The sequence below is a fragment of the Brienomyrus brachyistius genome, chromosome 4 (assembly GCF_023856365.1).
Source record: "Brienomyrus brachyistius isolate T26 chromosome 4, BBRACH_0.4, whole genome shotgun sequence".
NCBI classification, from domain to species: domain Eukaryota; kingdom Metazoa; phylum Chordata; class Actinopteri; order Osteoglossiformes; family Mormyridae; genus Brienomyrus; species Brienomyrus brachyistius.
This window is the reverse complement of record NC_064536.1, coordinates 26208092-26234330: the sequence shown is the minus strand read 5'-3', so window position 1 is coordinate 26234330 and position 26239 is coordinate 26208092. Positions and strand designations below refer to the sequence as shown.

The 26239-nt window shown below is 45.5% G+C and overlaps 1 protein-coding gene and 1 long non-coding RNA gene across 9 annotated transcripts in view; one reads left to right on the top strand and one right to left on the bottom strand.

Moving 5' to 3' along the window:
- Positions 1-51: 51 nt before the first annotated feature.
- On the bottom strand, positions 52-1486 carry LOC125739714 (uncharacterized). Its single transcript, XR_007397245.1, has 2 exons — positions 1257-1486; positions 52-1168 (listed from the first exon to the last, which is right to left on the bottom strand). It is a non-coding gene; the product is annotated as an uncharacterized LOC125739714 (long non-coding RNA).
- Positions 1487-2414: 928 nt separating this feature from the next.
- LOC125739700 (uncharacterized) overlaps positions 2415-26239 on the top strand; it is a 38968-nt gene continuing 15143 nt past the window's right edge. For 4 of the 8 annotated variants that reach the window (XM_049010091.1, XM_049010093.1, XM_049010090.1 and 1 more), the window contains exons 1-28: positions 2415-2661; positions 5179-5273; positions 11176-11226; positions 11322-11381; positions 12121-12242; positions 13222-13316; positions 13594-13664; positions 14237-14310; positions 15347-15422; positions 15515-15603; positions 16120-16214; positions 16925-17011; positions 17376-17485; positions 18092-18169; positions 18763-18839; positions 19313-19417; positions 20092-20161; positions 20503-20584; positions 21081-21177; positions 22291-22345; positions 22836-23008; positions 23656-23724; positions 23955-24048; positions 24234-24332; positions 24588-24707; positions 24977-25090; positions 25564-25739; positions 25957-26044. In XM_049010091.1, the coding sequence (XP_048866048.1) occupies positions 2604-2661; positions 5179-5273; positions 11176-11226; positions 11322-11381; positions 12121-12242; positions 13222-13316; positions 13594-13664; positions 14237-14310; positions 15347-15422; positions 15515-15603; positions 16120-16214; positions 16925-17011; positions 17376-17485; positions 18092-18169; positions 18763-18839; positions 19313-19417; positions 20092-20161; positions 20503-20584; positions 21081-21177; positions 22291-22345; positions 22836-23008; positions 23656-23724; positions 23955-24048; positions 24234-24332; positions 24588-24707; positions 24977-25090; positions 25564-25739; positions 25957-26044 (2580 nt within the window). In that variant the 5' untranslated portion in view covers positions 2415-2603. The remainder of the gene's footprint in view (positions 2662-5178; positions 5274-11175; positions 11227-11321; positions 11382-12120; positions 12243-13221; positions 13317-13593; positions 13665-14236; positions 14311-15346; positions 15423-15514; positions 15604-16119; positions 16215-16924; positions 17012-17375; positions 17486-18091; positions 18170-18762; positions 18840-19312; positions 19418-20091; positions 20162-20502; positions 20585-21080; positions 21178-22290; positions 22346-22835; positions 23009-23655; positions 23725-23954; positions 24049-24233; positions 24333-24587; positions 24708-24976; positions 25091-25563; positions 25740-25956; positions 26045-26239) is intronic. The other 4 variants (XM_049010094.1, XM_049010092.1, XM_049010095.1 and 1 more) reach the window with 1 other exon arrangement.

Here is a 26239-nt window from a genome sequence, read left to right as displayed (position 1 = left end):
CAGTGTCTGTTAAGGAACAGCATGATGGATCAGACAATCTACAGTGCAGCGCACCAACAAAAAGGGAATTTATTGCAAACAGAACTCGGAAAGACAAGAAACCGAAAGGGACGTCAAGGGGTCCAAACACAGTCAGACAGGCAAAATGAGAACTAAATGAAAGCTACACTAAACATGAGGGAAAATACACAGAAACAAAATACAATGACTGACTGAGGTTCAAGGGAAGGGCAGACACATTAATACGTAGATAACAAGGGTTTCAACAAGGGACAGGTGCAGGCTCTTGGTAATCAACCAAACTAGGCTAGGAGGACAAGAGGTGAGGGTGATAAACAATCACTACAGATGCAAACAAAAGGAGAGACTAGAAACATGGGTTTATAACAAAGGGTTATAGAACATTACAACCAATGGTTATAGAACATTACAACCAAGGGTTATAGAACATTACAACAAAGGGTTATAGAACATTACAACATAGAGTTATAGAACATTACAACAAAGGGTTATAGAACATTACATCAAAAGGTTATAGAACATTACAACAAAGGGTTATAGAACAGTACAAGAAACTAGATACACACAGAGAGAACTAACAAAGGAACAAAACAAGGATCCATGCTGGCAAAAATACATAATTATCAAGGGTAATGGAAACAAAATGTCCAACACATGACATTAGGACAGCACAGTTCTCAGCTGCTTCGCTTGGTTCATTCATCAACGTGGCAGCCCAAGGAGAAGGGAAAGACAATAGGGAATAGAACAATGCAAACCTAGGGAAATATCAGTAAAATGGGGTGGGCAGCATCACCGGATGACGGACTGAACAGGGCTAGACAGGGACCAATCTTGATAGTCTACAGTTCTTGGAGATTGAAGAACATGTAGTTAGTGGCTTTTTCTGTGGCTGAAAACACCTTGTTAGTGGAGAATGGCCAGTTCTAAACCTAACATATGCAGTGCAAAACTAGCAAGAGAGGTGTGCAGAAAACATTTTCTTTTTCAATTTATCTACCTTTTGAGGGTTTCTGAAGGCAAAGAGGTTCCCACCCTATGTTATGTAGGGGTACCTAACGTGGTGGTCACTCAGTGCATGTCACTCAGTGCATGTTCGCCCTCGCGAACGTTTTGCCCAGGGGCCCACACAACCCATAATCCGTCCCTGTTTAAATCAACATGTTAATGAAGTCATTCAGGTGAGGTAACATCTTTGTCTTATTATCAAATTTTCATCTTATTTGCACACTGACCTTGACGTCCGGGGTTCTCCTTTTAACTTTTTTTGCTAAAGTCAAATCTTCACGCATTTCCTCCCTTTGCTTGTCCCTCCCGTAATAAGTCTTGCACGCAGCTGTATCTCGGTCAACACGAGCACTGTAATAACTTGTTATACAGACGAGCAGCTAAGGTCGTCCGCTTTGTTGTTACCTCGGCAGGAATATTTGCAGTGCAATGTGTACCGCTGTTACCAAGGGAACCCTTGCTTGTGGTAACACGTTTACACCACGGGTGGCGTTGTTGCCTCGCACCTCCTGCACTACACGTGTGAGTGCTATCCCCGTTTCCAGCATCCCATTTGAATGAATAGTATTCTTGCAAACACGGGATTTACTTTATTTCTTGTGATTATAATGGAGGTTGTAGTGTTATATAACACGTAACAGGCATGTTGCAACGTTGTAAAAGTACGGGCTTGAACCCCCTCCCCTCTCCCAGAAATCTGTGCTACAGGCCTGTCATATAATCCTAATTATTGGACGGGCTGATTGACTTCAATCTGACTCCTTTGCTAATCCCTTTAATTTAAGGTTTTGTGTCTCCACAATACTTTAAAAAAATCTTTTCACATGTTAAGTCATTTTGACATGGATTGCATTGGTGACATAAGGCTCACAAAAGGTTGATCGCTTCTGGCAAGGAAAACAAGATAAGCTTCCCGTCAAAGGTGGGTGGCGGGGCGGCTCATATATCTGGCATATTGCATGAGGTATCTGAATCGCCGTGTTACCCTCCGTAACAGTTTAGGAAACACCAGTCTAACGTTCCAATAGCGCCGTCCAACGTACTTTTTACGGGTACAGGTAAAGGCCCATATCCGTTATACGCCACCTATAGTTAAATTGCAATGAACCGTAAACATTACACTAAACCGAGGTTGAAATAGCACCTGTACTCGACTCTCAACAGCAACAGCAAGAAGAACAGCAAAAATAACAAACAACAATAATATTAAATAATAAAATGTAGCGAGAAGAATTTTGTTATTAATAAAAAATATTAAGGCAATAGCTTAATTATCCGATCGCCTGAATTTTAAAAGAGAGGGGAAAAGCCGCAAGATTAAAAGATCCCGTTATGTGCATCATTCCCCACCCAACTCTCATCATTACAGCGTGATCGCTTTCATATGACGGGTAAACGTGCCATTTAAGGCAGAGCTCGCAGCAGCAGAAGCCCCAGCGCGATTCCATCTCCTGTGATGTGTGCGCTCTCTCTCCGGGTTATGGTCGCATGGCGGGGGCCGCTTGTGAAATGCCTGGGAGGCAGGCAGCCCGCTGACTGCTGAGCAGAGGAGAGAGGGGGATCGCACGGGAGACATGGCCTCTAAAGAGACAGCCGTCCCCTGCTTTGTCAGTGTGAGCAGGGAAATGACAGGTAGGACAAGGCGCGTATACAAAACGGATTTTTCCCCCCCATTCTCCGCCGCAATCATTTTCCCTTGACATGCAGCGCAGCGCGTTATTATCTTTCGCCGGACCTGGCGTTTTCACACGTCCAGTATTCCAGAGGTGTGTGCATGTGTGTATTTTACATTAGATAACTTGCTATATATGCAACAGTGATTTCCGTCCGCGATTTTTTCCCCAATGCGAAACGTTGCCGTATTTGTTTTTTCCTTTTTTTCTCCCTATGCAATCATATACAGCTGCAAAGTGTAATAATTCATGCACGGGCCTTTTGAATGGGTATTCATCACTCACACTTTGATTTCTGTTGCTTTACACATCAGCAGATCAATTCATTAGCCCGTCGCTGCACATTAATGCAGCGCTGTCCTTTATATTGGCGCGCCTGTCTCGAAATCGCGTGTAATTGCACATGGTTTATTTCATCGCTATGCAGCGTTGTCGGTTCGTGTGGCATCGCGTACACTCGTGGGCAATGCATCTGTGCGTGTTATGCAAACTAAAACACGGCATTTTCCTCAGCTGTGCCGTACGCCAGATGCTGATGGCAGCGCAGGGAGCCCCGAAACATCTCACGCCCGCAAGTGCGGGTTTGCGGACTCGTCTCACTCTCATACGGCGGTAGCCGCCACTTAGGCGCTCATTCACGTGAACAGACACTTTTATGCCCGCTGATACGTACGAGAAACACTACCGCAAAGGCGGCAGCATGCGCGTCAGGGAGCGGTCTTTTGCGCGGTTAATTATTCCAGCAGAACCCATTAGTAGCTTTCACATAATTAATAAGGTGGATTCCTTTTCAATTTATTTGCTAGCCCAGGACGCCCTTTCAGATGCGTGCACGCACACACACACACGCACACACACACACACAATCCTCTCACTCTCTCTGCATTCCCACCACCCTTCTTTAATGTGTAGGGAGCGTTCACCCCTATCCCTTCCCTCTGCCACAGTAAGAAACGGCTGCAAGGCTTTTTGATTGGGGTTTCTTGAGATTAAAGTTCATTACAGCTGCATGCATTTTGCTTTTTCTTTCAGTAAGACCACCCTCGCCCCCCTGCCCCCATCTCACTTGCTGAGAGCCCTTGTACTTGGAAGCAGGGATTCTTGTGTATTTGATTCTGCCAGTGTGAGGACTTGTTCAATCTGTGGTAACATCTTGGGTGAATAAGATACAATGAACTAGTTAATGTTTGAGCGTAGGTCTCAGAAGTGATTTGAATGGTGCTACTTTTGGAAGGCATGGCAGTGATGCTATAGTGTGTCGGCGAGTATCGATGATGACCTTGCAGAGCATTAGAGTCTGAACCTGTGTAGCGTCGTTTTCGCTTGTGGGCATTTGGATGGAAAGCTTACAGGCTCCTTGAGGAACAAACGGACCTTTTCTTCACTAGACTGAAAGTGATACTTGGAAATACTACATCCCTGACATGTGGGGATATAGCAGAGCAGCCTACAGTTGCATAGTGTGATTATTGTTGTGGGATAATAACAAATAATGGAGAATATTGCCAGATAAATTTCCATTGTGACCTCTTGCCTACTGGGTGGCCAGTCGAAGCCAAAGCCAACAGAGAGAGTTGTCATTTCTCCAAGTATGACGCATACAGTACAGTGTTGAGTCACATGTTCCTGATTGTGCCACTTAGAGAAATTATCTTTGAGAATCTCACAGACGGCTCGCCTGGCTCCAGAAACATACCTCCAAGGATCTTGGAGATTTCTGGCCTCGTCTCCATGTGTCCAAGAACGCTCACATATGACAATGTATTAGCTCGGTCTCTGTCCATCATACAATTCAGTATAGACTTTCAGTCATTTCTATTGTGATTCACAGAAGCCTCATTTTATATCTGTGTCCAGAAATAAATCAGACCACAAAGAAATGCTATTGGCTTATAAATAAATAATAAAGGTATTATTTATAAAAATATACGCAGCTCTGAGAGCAAAAAAAAAATCCATAAGTTTAGTCTGAAGAGTCAACAATACTTTGCGAAGATATGTGCCTGTCCAATCAATTCAGCTAATGAAATAAGGAGAGTTTTTCATAGAGTAATACAAGAGTAATAGAGGTATATACCCAGATATTAAAATTTACATACAAAATCTGCTGATTCTTAAAATGTATTTTTAGCTGATTAGCAGAACTTGAAAGCTATATAAGGGAAGTTCTTTGTGATATCAGCACAAGAATGTACGACAAATCTCAGCATTTGTAATTCATTTCTGGAATGTTTACTATAGTATAGTTTAGTAGTCACTGTGTGCATGCTCTTCACATGTGTGGAGTGACTATGTATTTTATCTATAGGGGGATTATGATGAAATAGCCACGGATATAGTTGAATTTTACGGGGGGAAATATTTTTACTTTAGTTTTTATTTTGCGCAAACATATATTCGTATATATGTATAGTGTAACATGACGCGACTCTCTGTATGCACGTGTGTTTAGCGATACCTTTGCTTCTGTGAACAGACAACCTCTGGAGGATTATCGACAGATCGACGGTCAAGTTCGCGCGTGGCATCAAGCTGGACACCAAAAGCGGCAAGTCGGAGGACAAGATTTTGGTGAGGATGTTTTTCTGTTTTTTTTTTGGCCATCAGCCAATGATGGGGAGGGGGAAGGGGTATGGACATCCTGGGGTAGGGCAAAGTCAGCTGATGGACCCTTCGTTCATTGCCAGTCATCTATCTAATGACATAAAGCAGTCTGATGTTTTTCCCCCAGACAGTCCTAGCTGCGTGGTCCATTGTCATGCCCTGACTTGTAACCTCACCTCTTGTATTATTTTTTCCTGTTGTGTCAGGGGCAAAGTATCGGTGTCGACGTTATTAGGGACCAAATCAGCTCCAACCCCCTTGCCCTAAATACTCTCAGTACCCCCACAATATTCATAGGGACTCCATACTGTCCATACACAAATCTAAACGTTTGTGTTATCCCCTTCCAGTTTGTTAACTTCGTGAACAGCAAGAAAGCCTCTGTTCAATCCCCTGCTTCTGGCTTCACTTGAATGTGATCGCTGTCCGCCGGTCTCATAAAAATGTACATAAACTTTCATAAGACCACATTTATTAGATGGGATCGGTGGTGTTTTTTTGTTCATTAAGTTAACTGGATCATGTAGTTTTAGTGTTACAGATGAGAGGATGGTTTTTAATGGAGGTTCAGAATTGAGCACTGATTGGCTGTTTGAGCAATATGTAGAGGTGCCTCTGACAACAGGGATACCAAAATATTACCACGAACAAAGAGGTTTTGCTATTGTCTTTCATTCCTTAGAAGCACCGCAGGTCAGGATAAAACCCTTTGCATGCAGCTGCAATACAAGTACAATTTTTTTCAGTTGCTTTTTAGAGCTTGGTTGTTTACCACTGATTGCAAAAGCGGCCTTGATTAAACAAGAGGACTCTGTCTCTCCTTTACAGTTCAGTCAAAGCTAGTATAGAGGCTGGAGATGTCTGTGTCCGCAGCGTAAAGAAGATGACCATAGTCCTTAGACGCTGTGTCCATGCAACCGCAGCGCATACGCTGGGCGACTGCTGTCCACAGTCCAGAAATCACAGACTGGGATGAGGGCTGTCCACGGTCCTGGAATCACAGACAGGGACGAGGGCTGTCCACGGTCCTGGAATCACAGACAGGGACGAGGGCTGTCCACGGTCCTGGAATCACAGACAGGGACGAGGGCTGTCCACGATTCTTAGATCACAGACAGGGACGAGGGCTGTCCACGGTCCTGGAATCACAGACAGGGACGAGGGCTGTCCACGGTCCTGAAATCACAGACAGGGATGAGGGCTGTCCACGGTCCTGGAATCACAGACAGGGACGAGGGCTGTCTACGGTCCTGAAATCACAGACAGGGATGAGGGCTGTCCAGGGTTCTGAAACATGTATTGCGGGTGGTCTCTGTCCATTGATGCTGAAACACGGCATGATCACTGCCTTCTGCGGTTCTGAAGCAGTCCTATGCTGCTTCCAGTGATCCTGAAGCACGTAGAGTTTGGCTGCTGTCCATGATACTATAGCTAGTGATTTGCGAGCGCTGCTCTCTGTGAACCGGGGGGTTTGTGGGTGAGCAGTTTGTTGTCTTTGGTGATGGGGGAGGGGATTCTGGCTGCTGTCAGTGGTTCTGAAAGTACTTGGTAGCTGCTGCCTTTGCTGGACAGGTCGAGCTTAGTCTGCGGTCGATGGCACTGGAGTAATTATTGGGTGCTGCTCATGATGCTGTCAGATTATACTGGGTGAGTGCTATCCAGCTAGAGGTGTTTCATTTGCTATGGGGGAGGGGCAGGAAGTGATGTCAGCTTAAGGCCTGCCTTGCAAATCACTGATTGCCTGATATCCAGTGACCCCCACCAGCAGTTTAATTACATTTTACTCCTTTTCCTTCTCATTTCTTTTCCTCCTTTTCCTCTGTTTCTTTGTCAGTTAAAGTATATCTTTACTACTTTGTTATGTCAGTGGTACTTTCCTTTATTAACTTTCCGTGTTGTACAGTATAAGTCTTTGCCTCCTTGGCGTTTTAATTTTCTCTTTCTCTCACTTTTTTTCCCCGAAAGTTGATTTAAACATGCTTCTTCCATCTGATTAATGACGTATTCCACTTACAGTAAGGACAGATCTGGCTGTGCCAATGTACAGTTGCATCAGACTCTGCATTATTAATAAATTGAATTTATATGTAAAGGAAATAAATCAAAGGGAAACTAGAGCTGTGAGCTGGATTCCTGGGAATTTTTATTAACATAAACCACTTGGTCTGGTCGTCTTTAAAGCTTTGCGCATGGGGAGAAAGTGGTTAATTTTTCTTCCTCATCTGATCAGCCATGAATCCTGCTTAGTACAAGACTGGAGCTGTTAGCAGTTATTGTGTTAACTGTGAAATAAGTCGTTGAGGTTTTCCACACTATCAGAGGTCTAGAAATAATTCTGCAAGCCCGATGCTATACGGATATACTGGGAATACAAAAGTACTGGGAAAGGCTATTTTAAGCACATATTTCCCATATAATGAGACAAGACCATCCATTAAACAGCTACCTCTGCCGTGATAGTTTCGGATGATTGCAGTCCTGCTCGCCAGCTGTTTGTCTCAGTATCTGGCTGGTTATTACCCATAGTCCTCTGTTTTTTAAAAAAAAAAACTCTGTTTGTATCTCACACGCATCCATAACGTCCACTCAGTATAAAACCTCCCTCGGTGGCTTTTGTTCTCTAGTCACCCCATTAGGTCTCGTCAGGTGATCATTGAGCCTCATTAGGGAGGTAATTTTAGGTTTTTTGTTTTCCCTGGCAATTCTACCAGTTGAGCCACTTTGAGGACAAGTGGTGTAATTAATTTTCATTAAAAAAAATTGACTGAGAAAAGTGCCACTATTGAAGATGAGTTGAAGTAAAATGGGATTATTCGATTGGCTTTTAATGCAGAATTAAATTTAATTCCGAGGAAGTTATGAAATGTTCAGAAGAATGTATTTTATTCAGGGAAGCATGGGAGACCTGGTTTTGTAATTGCACCCCTTGGGAACTGACCGTGTTAATAATCAGCTATACATTAAGTCCACGTGTGTCTTTCAAGCACGCGGGTCCCTGATCCCGTTAATAAACAGCCAGAGAGGAACTGAAGCTTGTTAACGATCCGTCACCAGTCAGCATGAGAGTCTCTCGCCGCTGCACCCGAATTGTGTCTCTTTGAGGTGACAGCCTTTCGGGGGGGGCAGACTCCCACCCCCACTATGGTAAAAATGTCCCAGCGTCATCTATAATCCAGCAGCATGTTTCCAATTGCCATCCACAGCCAGTCCTTCGTTACCACTTCCCAGATGTGCTTTGATGTCACTTCGAAGACCGTCTCCTCCGTTTCAGACATCTGAAGACCTCACCGCGGGCTGTGGGGGGGGGGGGGGGGGCACTAAGAGGGAGAATCAGGGCCCCCCCCCCTCCCTCAACGAAATAAATAAATAAACCAATAAAATAATGAATTAAATAGGCAAGCCTCGTAGGAGTGAGGTACATGAGAGCGTGTGCCTCAGAAACCTCCCCCCGCCCCCCTCCCCGGATGGAGTTATTTCAGATCTGGAGATCGGAGATGACAAGGAAGAGAGGAAGAGAACAGAGATTAGCAGAGGGCTGGATTAGGAGAGGAAAATAGGCGTATGTGGGGGGATTAAGCATGCAGGAGTGTAGGAAGAGAGTAGGGAGAGTGGAGAGGTTGCAGGTAACCAGGAAGAACAGAAGGCACATTTCCATGGCCAGAGTCATTGAGCGGTCAGGGGCCTCCTACTATTTTCTATGATGGTGTAAGTTGTTGCCGTGAGGGGATGGGGGGTAAGTTTTATTAAACAAGGTTAGTTGAGGCTCCTTTTTACTGAGTCCCCTGCGCATCCAGCTGAATAAGCCCGAGCATGAAAGTATCCCCAGGAACAGGAAAATATGTGCATTTTAGCTGTGCAATTGAAACTGGCTTTACAATTTATTTATGTAGCAGACAACTTTGTCTAAAGCAAGGTGCCATTGAGGAAGCAGGGTGGCCATTCTTTAGAGTTTATCTTACTAATATGCACCTCCTCTGAAATAGTTGCACATTTATTCATGTATGCAATGTCAAAAAGTATGTAAACCTATAATTAAAATGATTAATACAGTATATCCCCACCCACTCACTGGAGTCTTGAAATGCTTTTTTTCTTCTTCTACAAGGCTTTGAAATGTTACAGAGAGAAAGAACGATGAAATGTATGCATTTATGTTAATGCTTGGGGTGGCATGGTGGTGCAGTGGTTAGCACTGTTGCCTCACACCTCTGGGACCCCGGTTCAAGTCTCCGCCAGGGTCACATTTGCATGTTCTCCCCATGTCGTCGTTGGGTTTCCTCCGGGTACGCCGGTTTCCCTCCACAGTCCAAAGACATGCTGAGGCTGATTGGACTTGCTAAATTTCCCGTAGGTGTGCATGTGTGAGTGAATGGTGTGTGAGTGTGCCCTGCGATGGGCTGGCCCCTAATCCTGGGTTGTTCTCTGCCTCGTGCACATTGCTTCCGGGATAGGCTCCGGACCCCCCGTGACCCAGTAGGATAAGCGGTTTGGAAAATGCATGGATGTTAGTGCTTTACTGTACGTTTTAACGGTGAAACAGGGTGATGCAGAATGATAGGGGAGAAGTATAGAAATTGCAGGCAGAGAATTACATGGAGAAGCGCAGGGAAAAGACCGAGATTAAAAACTAGAATTGAAAATTTGACTCAGTTTATGCGGAGCTTCGTTCATCCCCCCTGTGTTTTTCTTAAAGGATACACACAAATAAGTAAATTCATTATATAAGCTGCTGTTAAAACTATGGTACACGATGTACATATTGCACTTATTGTTATTCTAGCGTGTGTTTATCCCAGAGCTGCAATGCTCATACTCAAGCATCCTGTTGATTTCTGAGTGTTTGTACTTTACAGTAAGTAACACACAGCTTTATTCAGCTGGAATACTTTGTATTTCCGCAGTAGCTGTGAAATGGGCTCCCACACCTCCAGGACTCTTGCTCCAGGCCTGTGTGTAGAGTTTTTAAGATTTCCTACAGGTATTCTGGCACCCAGCCCAAATGCATGCGGTTAGGTAAATAAGTCCTTGTGTTAGTATCGGTCTCATCCAGGGTGTCCTCAGCTGTTTGCTCTGTCCATCCAGGGATGGACTGCAGGCCGACCATGACCCAGTAGTTATGGAAGGTGCTGGATGTAGTTTTGGAGTCTTGTTGAAGAATATGATCTTGCCATATGTAGCTTGAAGATCTTTTCCCATCAATCGGCTGGCTGCTGTGAGATTTCTCAGGACCATGTCTTGTCCATCTGCTGTAGAGGCTCGTCCAACCTCCCCCTCTTAACGGACACGCACACACACACGGCCACGCGTTTGCGCCCAGTGCCGCCGGTCAGCGATACTTACGCAATCCTACAAAGCTGCTCAGTTAGTCAGCGACCTACTTTGTAATGCAGAAAAGTCATTTCCCCCCGTGTTAACGAGCGCGTCTGCCTCGTGCAGCCCAGATGTTGTGCTGAAAGTTCACGTACCGTAGAATCTCTGCGCAGAAATGCACGCCGGTTACCAGGCGACGGTAGGGGAGCTGAACACTGTGCCTTTCCAGATGCTTCTCCGATATGGTTCTTCCGTTTGGATGTGTGAATGCATATTTCTGCTTTTCCTCCTGTCACACGCTTTGGTTTGCTTTCCTTTCACGTTTTCCTTCTATTTACATCAATAATAATCATTGTTATAGAAATAATAAGAATGAATAAAAGAGCGAAAGAAAGATTGTAAGAATTGACCTGATTATGATGAGTTGTGGTGCCGTAATGCAGTGACCCCGGCTGACCTCACTGGGTGTATTTTCAATTCTTCTCCCATTTGTCAGACAGCTAGATTCATTGAATCTTTTGGGGCTTGTCTTGTTTTCCTCTCTCTCTTGCCATCTCAGGTTCTTACGACATGGAGATTCTACCTTCTGGCCACCAAGGTCCCAACCAAGGTGAGACACCCGGCAGCATCTTTTCAGACCTGCCTTGATGGCGGGAGAGGAAGACGACATTCCCCTCTAACGCCGCCATCTCCCTCCGGCTCCAGGTGGAGCTGACCTTCAACTTTTTGGAGATCCGAGCCATGAACGCCTACCCTGAGCAACAGGTGAGGCCCAGACTGGCCATCAGCAGCACCTGGAGAATTCCCGGTGACCTGGCACACTGTTCAGAGCAAAGGCACATGAAATCTGGTCACGTGACATGCCTCTCTGGTCGTGGTAGATAAATAAAGTGAAGTGTAGCTAAACAGCTAATTAATGAATGTTAATTTACTTTATATATTGATGTATCAGCAAATTCCACATAAAATTGATCACAGCTCGGAAACATTATTATTATTATTATTATTATTATTGTGCTGCACATTATGGGACCAACCCATACTGAAAACCAAAAAGCTGTGGCCCATTTTCAACAAATATTATTTTATACCCCCCCCAGCCACAACCCCCCTGTCAATATGTCCTATCATACCCTGTCTTATACAATTAAGGCATCGTTATGATAGGGCAGCTTTTGCCCAACTGCTTTAACGCTTGAAGACTTTTTTTTCTCATATTGCTGGGGTATTTTAACATAATGGACATACAGTATGATAAGTCTGAAAGCCTTACAGTATGTGTTGTGAGCTTTGTGACCTACAGTAATTGTAGTACACAGTGCATTCTGGGAAACTGAGTCCAACACAAGTGTGCGTGAGATGACAGGAAGCGTTATCAACAAGTTGATGAAGTGCGGTATTTGAACCTCCAACTCAGTCTAATCTATTTTAGTAGAAGATATACTGTAGCAGAAAGCATGGCTCTGGGGCTCGTGTGACGGTGTGGCATGTCTGTCCCGCTCAGATCGTCATAGACACGGACAGAGCCTCCTACTCCCTGCACCTTCAGACACGTGATCACCTGGACCACGTCATGAACTACATCAGCTTCGCTCTCTCCCGCATCTTCAACAATTCTATTTTTGCGCAAGTGTCTCGCCTCTGCCTTTCCGATGCGGCGTGAAATTGCACAAAATGCAGTCAGATCACATAAATATGAGATAGAATCACTCTGTTCCAACTTGCATATAAATTTAAAGGATTTTGTAAAAAAACAAACAAAAACAACAGACTTCATCACCTCCATTAACCATCCATCCATTTTCCAAACCGCTTGTCCTACTGGGTCACGGTGGGTCCGCAGCCTATCCCGGAAGTAATGGGCACGAGGCAGGGAACAACCCAGGATGGGGGGCCAGCCCATCGCAGGGCACACTCACACACCATTCACACCTATGGGCAATTTAGCAAGTCCAATTAGCCTCAGCATGTTTTTTGGACTGTGGGGGGAAACCGGAGTACCCGGAGGAAACCCCACGACGACATGGGGAGAACATGCAAACTCCACACACATGTAACCCAGGCGGAGACTCGAACCCGGGTCCCAGAGGTGTGAGGCAACAGTGCTAACCACTGCACCACCATGCCACCCCCCCACCTCCATTATCTCATATAATTTAAATTTATATTTAAGATAAAACATCTGTCTAAATTGTTACCTCGACCTGAATCATTGCTTAGGAGAGATGAGGTGGAAATGTGAACACAAGGACCATTTTCAGCCTGTGCATCTGACAGACATGCTGTGACATTTTCATTATGAGTGTCTTGGAACCGCAGTTTCTTAATTAACTTCTTTTTGTAGGGCCTAAATTAAATAAATTGTCGCTTTCCTTCTAGAAGAGTTACTGACATGTAGATCAAATCAGATCCCCTCTCATTCTTGCAATTTGATTTAATTCATTTAATCCCAGTTCATTTTTGTTAATTTCACTTGAGATCAATTCAAAAGTGCATCAGTGAGTAAGTGCGTGATTTTCCAGAAGTGTTCGTAAATTCTTTTCATTAATGTTTTGTAGCTCCTGCCTTCTCTTCCACTCTCTTACACCGTTTCTGTCCTCTGTAGCCCCTCAGTCTGTCGGTCAGAAGATGACCTGTCCAGCGGGAGCCAGAAATTCTCCCCCAGCTCAGAAACATCTGTGGAGACGCAGCGAGCCTGTGGTGAGACGTTGACACACACTGACACACACTCACACACACTGACACACACTCACACACACTGACACACACACACACACACACACTGACACACACTGACACACACTGACACACACACACACACACAGAAACATGTGCGTGTGACAGTTAGCTATATTCCGTGTCTTGGTACAGTACTCCCTTGCTTCATAACCAGACAGATTAGATGAGTTAAACTCTTTGTTTAAAGGGTATTATTACCAAAGTGGGCTGTGTTTTGTACATTTTTTTCCCCACCCAGGGGGGTTTTCGGAGACATATGCGGCTTTGTGTGACTACAATGGAATCATCTGCAAGGAGGAGGTCCAGTGGGTGAGGAGAACAGTGTGTGTGTGTGTGTGTGTGTGACGATGGCTGTGCGTTAACTGACTCGTCATTTTTTTAAATAGTATCACTGTTACTTTAGTCATTTCTCAGGTTTGGTGTCACTCAGCACGGCGTTAAGCACTCTGCAATGTCGTCAGTCAGTCTGGTGTTAAGTGGTCAGTTCTTGCTTACCAACACTCAGCTAGTCGATCTGTCACTGACTTTTTAAATCAATATATTTAATTATTTATTTGAGCTGTCAGTGAAATTTAACAAAATCATGGAATGGCTGAGGTGCCCCTGAGGAGAAGTTTGGGAACTGAAGTGGTGTTCATCTACCCATCCAACTAGATATCAGTGACTTTTTAGAAAACAGAAGAAATTATTACTAGTTTTTATTGTGTTGCTCTTAATTTGCACATGTTCTAATGTTAAATTGTGTTTTTTGTTCTAAGCCAAAGTACACTTGCTACCCAGATAAACAGCTTTAAACATTTCTTTGGACTGCCTTAAACTTTTTCACAGTACTGTATAAATGCAAATGTAGATTGCTCAGAAGTCACCTTAATGTCTCCCAGGATGTAGATACCATCTACCACTCACAAGATAACAGAGAGTTCAATCTGCTGGACTTCAGTCATCTAGAGACCAGGTGAGTCACTAGCAAAGTGGATCAGGTACATGTGCACCTGCATATAAATGCACCTGTGCACCTGTATATAAATGCACCTGATTATAAATGTACCTGTAATTAAATGCTCAAGTGCACCTGTATATAAATGCACCTGTGCACCTGTATATAAATGCACCTGATTATAAATGTACCTGTAATTAAATGCTCAAGTGTACCTGTATATAAATGCACCTGTGCACCAGTATATAAATGCACCTGTATATAAATTTACCTGTAATTAAATGCACAAGTGCACCTGTGTATAACTGCACATGTGCACCTGTATATAAATGCACCTGTATATAAATTTACCTGTAATTAAATGCTCAAATGCACCTGTATATACATGCACATGTGCACCTGTATATAAATGTACTTGTAATTAAATGCACCTGTGCACCTGTATATAAATGCACCTCTATATAAATGTACCTGTAATTAAATGCACAAGTGCACCTGTATATAAATGCACATGTGCACCTGTATATAAATATACTTGTAATTAAATACACCTGTGTACCTGTATATAAATGCACCTCTATATAAATGTACCTGTAATTAAATGCACAAGTGCACCTGTATATAATTGCACCTGTGCACCTGTATATAAATGCACCTATATATAAATGTACCTGTAATTAAATGCAGAAGTGCACCTGTATATAAATGTACCTGTATATAAATACACGAATGCACCTGTATAGAAATGCACCTGTGCACCTGTATATAAACGCACGCATGCACCTGTATATAAATGCACCTGTGCACCTGTATATAAATGTACCTGTAATTAAATGCACCTGTGCACCTGTATATAAATGTACCTGTAATTAAATGCACCTGTGCACCTGTATAGAAATGTACCTGTAATTAAATGCACCTGTGCACCTGTATATAAATGTACCTGTAATTAAATGCACAAGTGCACCTGTATATAAGTTCATCTGTGTGCCTTTATATAAAGGCACCTGTGCACCTGAACATAAACGAACCTGTGTGGTGCTTTTCTCCCCAGGGACCTTGCAGTGATTGTGGCCTCCATGGCATACAACACGTGGTTCACCAAACTCTACTGCAAGGACATCCGCATCGTAACTATCCCATTACCTCATGGCCCATGAATTTGTGTTTCCTGGTGCTGGTCTGTGTTGCCATGACAACCTGCCCTCTTCTCCACCCGCAGGGCTCCGAGGTTGTGGAACAGGTCCTCCATACCCTCAGCAAATCCAGCAGCCTGGAGGAGCTCACGCTGGAGAATGTGGGCCTCAAATCGTGAGTCTGCTCTCAGATCCTCACTCCTCCACTGGTTTTATCTCTTTGTTATCAGTGATTGCTTCAAACCCTGTGCTCTGCTCTCTCTCTCTCTCTTTCTTTCTTTGGACTCACCATCTCTCCACCTCCTGTTTCCTTCTCTCTGTCCCCTCACCGGTGACCCTCTCACTCAATCTGAACATCTATTTGCACCAGAGAATGAATTTATCTGTTGGAGACTTGAACCTGTTAATCTTACTGTCTGTCTTACCTCTGGGCAGGAGGTGTTAATGAATTATTTCTGAATGGGTCTGTCTTTTTCACAAGGACAATTTATTTAAATATAAAATAACTCCTAATGAGGAGTCAGGTCATGTGGAAAGTCTTACAAGTTCAGTTTAGCTGAATATTCTGCGATAATATCATGTGCTTGCTACCTTCTTGTATTGCCTGGTTTGCATCTGCCTGCTGATGTCCTACTGCCGTCTGTCAGTGTGCGATGGCTGAGATGCGGCCTGTGTGCGTGCCTCTTTGCAGGGACTTTCCCCAGAAGCTGTCTCTAGCGCTCTCGGAGAACCCCTCCTCCAGCATCCACTCACTCAACCTGGCGTTTAACACACTGGACAACCAGGGTACTGTGTGCACTGGCTTTTCCCATCAGCCCCGCTGTGGCCTGTGCCGTCGTGTTCTGTCGTGTTCCCTGTGACTGGGGTCTTGGCGTTCTCTCATGTCTGTCTGACCTCCTTGTTGGTCTGTCGTGCCAACCCTACACTTGCAGCTGCCCTGTTCTCTTTATCTGCCTGTCTCTCTCATCAGAGTGACATTGTCCTGTCACCGATCTCGGATACAGACTATGTACCGTATTCTAGTATCATTATGCAAATTTTTTAACTTGTTTTTTTTGATAGTATAGTTTGGTGGAGCATAGTTGAATATCGTAGTACAGTATAGTACAACATAGTATGGTACAGGCAATTATTCAGTAATGTAAGTAATCTATTCTGCAAACCCTTAGGCAAGTCAGATTTTTCTGTCAGATTTATTCCATTCAGGACAGAGCAAAAAACAAATAAGACAAAGATATACTAATACCTGTAAGCTGAGACTTGCCTGTATGTATCATTAAGCTTAATGTAACATCATTAATAGTACAGTATAGTATAGTATAGTATAGTACAGTACAGTATAGTGGCAATGCTAATAGCAGTAATAGTAGTAAGATCTGCCTAGTATGTATCATATTTGTAGTGCCTAGCTTATTGGGTACAGTATGTGTGTATTATGTATATTTAGGTTTCTATCACATGTCACAGTGTCAGCACTGTACTCCATGTGTCCACAGGAGTCTCCAACCTCATTCAGCAGGTCTGCCGCCTCAGCAAAGGCCTCCGTTTGCTAAACCTGTCCAAGACCTCGCTCTCCTCTAAGGGTGAGAGAGTCAGCCTACACTGGCTTGATTCAGCTGCCTCATAGTAAAAGATTGTCGCAGGTCATAAAAAGTCACAAAGAAAAATCCAATAAACTGATAAATAAACACAGAGGGCAGCATGGAAGAAAGAACACTGCCAGAGTAATGAAAACCTCGCTAGCAAACTGACAAACTAAGCAATTTAGGGAGCGAAAGCATGTGGCTCCCTGAGGATGTTGATTCATTTCTTTGTTTTAATTGACATTGTGTGAGTTTGCTTGCGACCGTGCACTCTGAAAGCAGTCATGGTAAAACACTAATGTAAGTGGTTTTATCAGCTGTTAACAATCTCTCCCAATCTCTGTGTCTCTCGCCCCCGCCCCAGGCGTCGTGTCCCTCTCCCAGGCTCTCTGCTCCACCGATGAGTACTCCAACTCGCTCCTGCACCTGGACCTCAGCAGGAACCCTGGGGTGCTGTCCGGAGAAGACGCCTCGGTGGGAACTGCGACCTCACCCCCGTTCTTCCTCTCCGCGCACTCATGCTCTTCATCGTCTCGTAATGCTATCATCTCTGTCTCCCCCCCTCCTCCACCTTCATCCCAGGAACATCTCACCCTCCTCGTCATCCTTCATCTTCATCATCTCGTAGCCCTGTACCTCACCTTCCCCTCGCTGCCTTGTCAGCATCCCTTTCTCCTTGTCTCCTTAGTAACCAGCTCTTCCTCGTCATTCCCTAACCTCATCTTCATCCTGGTCGTTATCCTGGCGTCTAATCTTCATGCACATATAACCCCCCCGTAACATCCCACCAATCTTGATTAATATTAACGATTCTCTTCATCTTCAAACTTCTTGTCGTCTCCATTACCTCAATCTCATCTTCATTCCTTCAGTCTGGACAGTTGATTAAATATGCAACCATTCTCCTTCCTTAGACATTTGTAGCCTGTGAGATTGTTCAGGGTTTGGTTTTACTGTGAAAAGTGTTAAAGGCCCTGTAAGGGGGGCATATTTCAATAAGTGGCATATTTCAGCTTTATCTTGTGGTTTCCCCGGAGATAAAATGTAGTATTTCTGAGTGCTTTGGTCTTTATTCTACAGAACCTGTATCTCTTCCTGTCCCAGCCCAACTGCCTGGTCCATTTGGATCTGTCAGCTACAGACTGCGCTGTGGACTCGGTTCGTGAGTTAGCGAACGCTCTTCGTTCATGTGGGTTGCAATGTGGAACCTATCACACACACCAGCTCCCCTCTAACTAATCCTAAAAAAATTAAATGCAATATTTTTCTCCTTAAATGTTTAATAAAGGTTGTCTAACTGACTGATAGTTTATATTCATATCCAAAGCCTTTAATCGTGTCCAAATGACAGAGCTAATTTCTTGACAAATTTTAATAAACACTGCAATAATGCTCCCCAGTCGCCCAGAGGAGGATGGGGTCCCCTTCCGAGTCCAGGTTCCTCTCAAGGTTTCTTTCTGCTAGAGGGAGTTTTTCCTTGCCACTGTCGCCTCAGGCTTGCTTGGTGGGGTTCTGGCCGGTTAAATGTAAAGTGCTTTGTGACAAAAGCGATATATAAATAAAATTGAATTGAATTGAATTAATTAAAAAATGTCGTCATCAACTGACATTGCCATTGACATTTATGCAACCTTTTGAAACCATTAAGAAATCTCACTTTCACTTCACTTCTCTCTTTCCCTCTCTCTCTCTCTCTCTCTCTCTCACACACACACACACACACACATCCTCTCTGCCTCCCTCCCATCCAGCTGTTTGGGCCTCTGCTCCAAGGATGCTGTGCTGATCTCTCCTACCTGAACCTCTCCAAAAACTTCTTCTCTCACAGGTCAGTACTAGCCTTATATTTAACAATAACAATGAAGCAGTTTGTCCTGAGGATACTGGCGGAACCACAAAGTGTCTTCTTGAAACCCAGAGCAAATAAACTTTTCAAATATGGATGAAAATGTTGATTTGACAGGAAGGGGAAATTGGCAAAGTCACACCCCCACACCAGTGATGTCATCTTAAAGCCATATATGTCTTCTTTAAGTAACAGCAGGACTTGTGGGATGTATAGTATGTGAGATATGAGCAAAAACGTCTATAAAGGGCCATAATGAATTGCTGGATCTCAGGAGAATTCCATGCCCCGCCCTCTTCCTCCTCAGCCAATCACTGTTGTTTTCACTGTCAGATTAAAATGAAGCTCTTTTTGAAGAAAAACAATTAGGCTGAACTGCCCATGATGGTAGTCATAGTGCTATGGTGTCGACTTCCTGTCGACGGCGTGAGCAAAGTCGTCCCTCTTCCTGTCAGGAAGGGGAAGGAGGCCCTTCCCACGTTCCGGCAGTTCTTCAGCTCAGCCTTCAGCCTCACACATATCAGCCTGGCCAACATGAAGCTCCCACCTGAGGCCCTGAGGTGAGTCAGCCGCTACTCGCCAAGATGGCCGCCACTGGTTCGCATGGTGGACAACAAAAGCAGGGTGGGGGCACCAGGGCCTGTGGGCTAGTACCGCTTCATTCATTAAGAATGCAGTGATGAAGAATAATGGAAAAAAAAATAATCTACAAATAATTTCATGCAAACTCTAAAATTTTATTAATAAAAGTCCAAGATATATCTGTGTTTATTTATTAGTTTTAGACTCTATATTTAATGTTACGACATCAGCAGCATTAGCCAAATCTCAGGATGCTTAGCAAGGCAAAAAAAAAGTATAAGATGTGAGTGGGCATTGATAATATAGGAAAGGAGGAAGGTTAGGAAATGGGTGTGACGCTAAGCCCCTCCCCCCTTGTTCAGAGGCTTTCTGTGGTCTGTGGGTCACATGCGGGATGATTCAGGCAAAGACTCGTACATGTTGGCTTTATTATAACACAGAGATATATCGGCTTAAGGAGAAATTACATGTGAGGCTGATATTATGTAAGGATATATACAGACAAGAGAATAATAGTTTATTTTTGCGTGTTATATAATCACCTTTCATCAAAATGTATGCATGGAAATTACTTTCTTAAATCTATAAGCATAATGAAATGTGACCTCATTTTGCCCGCCCCCTCCCTGCCTGCCCCCCCCCCCCCACTTAGGGCTCTGCTCCTCGGATTGTGCTCCAACCCCCACATTAACGACCTGCACCTGGACATCAGCGGCTGCGAGGTACCGTGAGGTCACCGGCCCGTGGGGGCATGTGGGAGGCGCAGCTGTTCCCGTTAGAAGCTCAGCCTCCTCCTAACTGCTCGAATTCATCATTTTCTTTCATAGAGCTCAGATTAAAGGCTGCCATCCATTCTCCATCCCGCTTCTGCACTTTCTCACCTTCCACCCGCCTGCCTTCCATCTTCTCCTTCGTACTTTTCTGGTGAACGCCCCCGTTGACCCGCGTTTTGGTCCGCAGACGCGATCGCATGCAGCCAGACGGCCGCTCACACCCACATGCTCGATGAGCTCAGAATTCCCCCTCCCGCCTCCCCCCGCTCCCACACCCTTCTCTCTTCCAGCTCAGATCGGCCGGAGCAGCAGTAATTCAAGAGCTGCTGCCGGGGGTCTCCTCCATCGCCACCCTGGACATCTCTGACAATGGTGGGTTGTGTGTGTGTGCCCATGATGAGAGATGCAATGGGTGGGAGAATCACTGGACTGCCAATCACTGTCTGATTTAACCTGGTGGGAGCCAATGTGAAGAGCATTAAGCTTTTGATTGACAGGTGAAAACATAACCCCACCCACACTGGGTTCTGAAGCCACATTCATAGCTTGGCATGCTGTCATGTGTAATTTATACATGAGTTTGCATGGATGTTGCAGTGTAGTCGGTACCATAAAAATACATAAGAGGGGCGTTTAATTCATACAGAAGAGCCAAGCTTACCATTAGCCAATGATATGATTTGAATTGGTGAGGGACACTCCAGGGGCCCAATCAGCTTTCAGCTGGGGCCAGTGCTCCTGTGGCCCCGCCCCTGTATCTGGCACCGGTTGAGTGTCTCTGTCATATGGATGTAGTATGGATACAGTAAGGTTGTGTGATGTTGCTCTCTGGGTGGGATATTTCTGTGAGGATGTGCTGTCTTACCAGGCTTGGACGCGGACCTGCTTGCTATCCTCTCAGCCTTGTCCCGGCATCCTTCGATCAAACACCTCCTGCTGGGGAAAAACTTCAACATCAAGAACAGGTACAGGTAGTGCCTGTGTGTGTGTGTGTGTGTGTATGTGTTTGTAATTATCACATTGTAGCGGCCAGATTTCCCCACAATATGATAAAAAAAAAAACCTGTGACCTTTTGACCTTGTGGGGACATTTCTTCAGTCCGCAGAACGATAACCTGAACTTTCTAAAAAAATCTGTGGCTATATTCAAACAACTATAATAGCCAATAGTCTAGTATTTTCATTGGTTACTTGTGGTTAAGTTTAGGGCTGGGTTGGGGTTAAGGTTGTCATTGTTGGGATTAGGGCTTTTCCCATAGAAATGAATGGAGAATACATACATGGACTGTCTGTGTGTGTGTGTGTGTGTGTGTGTGCACATTGTGGTTCCCTTTTGGGCTCACACAAAGACTGTGCCTTTGGGAAAATCGGACTTGTGCTTCTCCCTTTCTTTGAGTTGGGGACGGCAGAATGAATCATTCGTCGCATCATAACCAGTGGCAGGAAGAAACAGAAATACCTGCATGTGTCTCACATTAGTCTTTAGAGCATCAGGTGCAGAAACTTGCTATCAAAATGATGTGTTTGACCAGGCAGGTAAGAGGTGAACTCCAGTCAGCCGGTCATGTGACTACCAAGGGCTGGATCCAGCCACTTCGCTCTCGTCCTCTGCTCTGTCTTTACACGCTCGTAGGCTCTCCTTTCTCCCTAGAGGTGATGGGTCTGTTTTTATCCCACGGCTCGGGCCATTTGTATCAGGGGCTATACTGCTGAGGATGAAAGAAAGCCTTACAAATAGGGTTATTTCCTCTTTTTAATTTTAATTCGGAATCAGTTCCAGAATGTGTGTGAACATACTTGGCCAAGGATTCTGATTCTGAGAAATTTTACCTACCACAAAAAACTTGCTTATAGGGAATGAAAATTTCATTGACTGATTGGTTTTCTCTTTTGAATATGTGAGTGATACACACGAAGCGTATCATTGTTTTATGAGAAGCCGACGTTCTGTACTGGGATTGGTCAGTGTTCTCAAAGACCTCACGCACTGTTTGTCTAAAGCCTAATCAATATTGTCCCCTATGGTCATGGTGACAGTGAGCGTGACCTAAACACGGTTCCGTTGGCTTTGCCTGCAGGGTCCTGGATGAAGTTCTGCAGAACCTGGTTCAGCTCATTCAGGAAGAAGAATGTGTGAGTGCCACATGCCACCGGACCCACACCCCCTCAGCCCCGCCCCCATCAGCCCCGCCCCCTTTTTTGGTTCACAGCATCCCATCATAAGCTCTTGGAGCAGAAATAGAGGACTATAAATGGAGGATGATTTAAATAAACACAGGGTGTCTTTTTTCATATTCTTTGGTTGCTTTTAATGTGGCGTGGCAGAAGACACCTGTTGGATGCTGAATTCTGCAAGACTGTCCTCCTCTGCTGTGTCAACAGCGGCCATTGTTAAGCTGAAAAGATTCATTTGAATTTTAAATTTCACTATGATTGCTACAGCGGAGAGCTAACAATAAAGGCAATTTGAATAAATTAAAGTGACCTCTCTTGCTGCATCTCTCTCTCTCTCCCCATCATTTTACAATCCAAACTCTGTTTTTTCTTCCTAATCTAAATCCCTTCCTTCTTCCCTCTCTCTCTCTCTCTTTTCATTTCCATCATGACGGCCTCCCGCCTGCAGGGGCTGCTGTCACTCTCGCTGGCGGATTCCCGCCTCCGCTCGAGGGGCACCGTGCTGGTAAACGCCCTGGGCAGCAACACCTGCCTCCGCAAGGTGGACCTGAGTGGGAACAGCCTGGAAGACATGGGAGCCAAGATGCTGGGGAAGGCCCTGCAAATCAACACCACACTCAGGTTAGGGGGGAGTTAATCCACATGGAGTATTCCTAAGGCCCAGAGACTCTGTTCCAAACAAGTGGCTGGGCGATGGACAGATCGAAAGTCAAAGCCAATTTTATTGTCATTCTGCACATGTGCAACAAACTGAGGTAGTTGTTCATGAGGTATAATAGAATTCTGGTTCGCACTGTTGCCTCACACGTCAGGGACTGGTGTTTGAGTCTCTGCCCGGGTTCCGTGTATGGAGTTTGCATGTTCTCCTTGTGTGGTTGTGGGGTTTCCTCCGGGTACTCTGGTTTCCCCCACATTCTGAAAACATGCTGAGGCTGATTGACATCACCAAATTGTCCATCGGTGTGCTTGGGTGAGTGCATGGTGTGTGACTCTGCCCTGCAATGGGTTCGCATCCCATCCTGGGTCATTCCTTGCCTTGCGCCTGCAACTTCTGTGAGAGGTTCCAGACCCCACCGTGACTCTGAATAGGACAAGCGGTTACAGAAGATGGATGGATAGAATGAGTTTCTTCAGTAATGTGCAGTATATTTATATATGCATATATTTTTAAATCAGAAGTTGTGGAAGTGAAATATACTCGGGGGAATGTGCAATATCTTATTCACACTGTTTTCTGGAGGAAGTGAACGGTATGGTTCCGTCTTTAGGAGCGTGACATGGGACCGTAACAACACCACGGCCACGGGATTCCTGGACGTCGCTCGAGCCCTGGAACAGTGAGAGCCACTCCTTCCCCGGGCCACACCGATACCGGCTGCTCATAGTGACACGTGAATGCATGTGCACGGGATATAGGTGCTCCGTGTTTCACGCCACGTGCTGAGATCGTGATGCTGGGATACGGGAGGGTATCACAGGACTCGCATTCGCATGCAAGCCAGACTGAGGTTTCTTTACATCTCTACAATGTGCTTCCCTCTCTCTCTCCCCCCAATTCCTCCTACAGTAACTTCACCCTGCAGTACATGCCCCTCCCCCTCAGTGATGTCACCCAGGCGTACCGCAGCAGCCCTGACAAGACAGAGCAGGCCCTGGCCAAGGTTGCTGGGGGGGGATGCTAGGATGTCGGCTGCAGGCCGCACCATGACGGCCCCCTGCTGGCCGCTGATGCATCTGCACCTTACCGCCTCATACATCATTGTAATAAGAACCTTTGCCCCCACCTCCTTTTCTTACTCTCCCATCTCCTTCCCTTTTTCCCCCCTCCGTGGTGTGGGGGGTGCAGATCCAGAGGGCGCTGTTGAGGAACAACCAGACGCAGCGCTTCTCACAGCGCCAGGCACTGCGACTCCACCAGGGCCTGGTCACCAGCACGGCCGAGCAGGTGGGCCCGGATACATCTGCCAATGCATAAAGAACCGGAGCCGCTGCCCTGTCCTTCTGCGCGAAGAGTCATTAGACAGAAATAGTAAACATGGGTGGCACAGTGATGTCACCGTGATCTTTGCTGGTTCACCGCCCCCTTGTGGGCGTCCTGTTACCTGCACGGCATTTGCCGGGAAGGAGGGGCTAGCTTTTCTCTGTCTCACTCTGGCTCCTCCACACCCCCCCCCCCCCCGCTTCCCTCCACCCTCTATAGGTGATGGAGCGCCTGTGTGTGCGTGTGCAGCAGCAGCTGTGCGTATTGAGGGGGGCGGGCCGGGGGGAGGACCTTCAGTCCGCCAAGCAGGTGCTGAAGGAGGCCCGTAACTCCCGTGCGGTGAGTGTGTGTGTGTGTGTGTGTGTGTGGGGGGGGGGGGGTATTGAATATATATCCCTATACCTGTTACTATCTGGTTTGGTTACTTATGGTTAAGGTTAGGGCTGGGTAGGGGTTAATGTTGTCACGTTGGGATTTTCCCCATAGAAATGAATGGAGTGTCCCCACAAAGATATAATTACAAACCTATGTGTGTGTGTACACACATGTGTGTTTGTGTTACTGTGGGATTTGTCTTAATTTATAATGATGGCTCTTGCCCCCCCCAGCTCTATCCCTCTCTCTGTGAGCTGGCCCACGTCCTATCAGTAGACGGGCCGGTCCGTCAGAAACTGGACTCGCTGGCTGGGGAGCTGGCCAGGGCAGCCGACAAAGAGCTGCAGGTCTGTCTGTCTGTCTGTCTCTGTCTGTCTGTCTGTCTGTCTGTCTGTCTGTCTGTCTTCTTGCTTCCTTCTGGCTTTCTCTGTCACTCTGGCTGTTTCCCCACTATCTGTGTGTGTGCCCTCACCTATACCTAGGGCAGGGCAGTAGGGGGCATAGTGATTAAAGAGCTGCACTTGGAAATGTCAGCTTGCATATCTGTATACTTAAGTGTCACGTTACATTTAAGTTAAAAAAGTTTATATTCTTTTAGATGCTCTGAACATTAATTTTCATTGTTTTGATTCAGTATTTTGCTAATTTTACAATATTTGTGTTTAATATTTTAGAACTTGAAAAATTATCATGAAAAATGAGAATTTCTTCTCAGGTCTGGCTGATTTGTTTTCTGATTGGTTGACTGGCTGGTCGTTCGTTTCACCGTTCGTGTCTGATTGGCCAGTCGGTCAATTGACGGCCAGCTGTCTCCACTCAGGTGATCGTGGACTCCATGGTGTCCCTGTGCCGTGAGTTGTGTCCGCTGTCCTCCGGGGCTGCCGAGCGCCTGACCCCGCCCCTGTCCTCCGTCGCCGAGCGCGTGTCAGTTCCCCGCTCCGCCATCCGCAGCGCCCTGATGGAGAGAGCGGCGCTGGACATCCACCGAGCGATGGAGTGAGAGAGCGAGGGAGTAGGGGCAGGTGGACAGCACAGAGTGGATGGGAGGGAGCAAAAGAGGGTGGGAAAGAATGAGAGATTGATGGCAGGGAGGAAAAGAATAAGAGCCTAATGATGGACAGGAAAGTGAACGATGGATGAGGTAGAATTAGAAGAGGATGGGTGTGCCAGAGCTCTCTCCCTCTCTCTCTATCTCTTCATCTCTGTCTTTCAGGGAGGTGAAGCTGTCTGTGGTCTCCTACCTAACAAACTCCATAGTAGATCAGATTCTTCAAGATCTGTACGCCACACACAAGACCCTGGTATGGCCGCTATCCCAAGCACGCCTCTCTTCCGGTGTCTGTCCCAGATGTGACCGTATTTATTTCAGGCTCACTGACACACAGACAGCAAAGAGGAACAGCGGCTGCCCGTACTGTTCTGCCTTGGATCTGCCTGTCCTGTCTGTGTGCGTTTTGTCCACTTTGATATTTTAAAAATGCCTTCATCACAGCTGG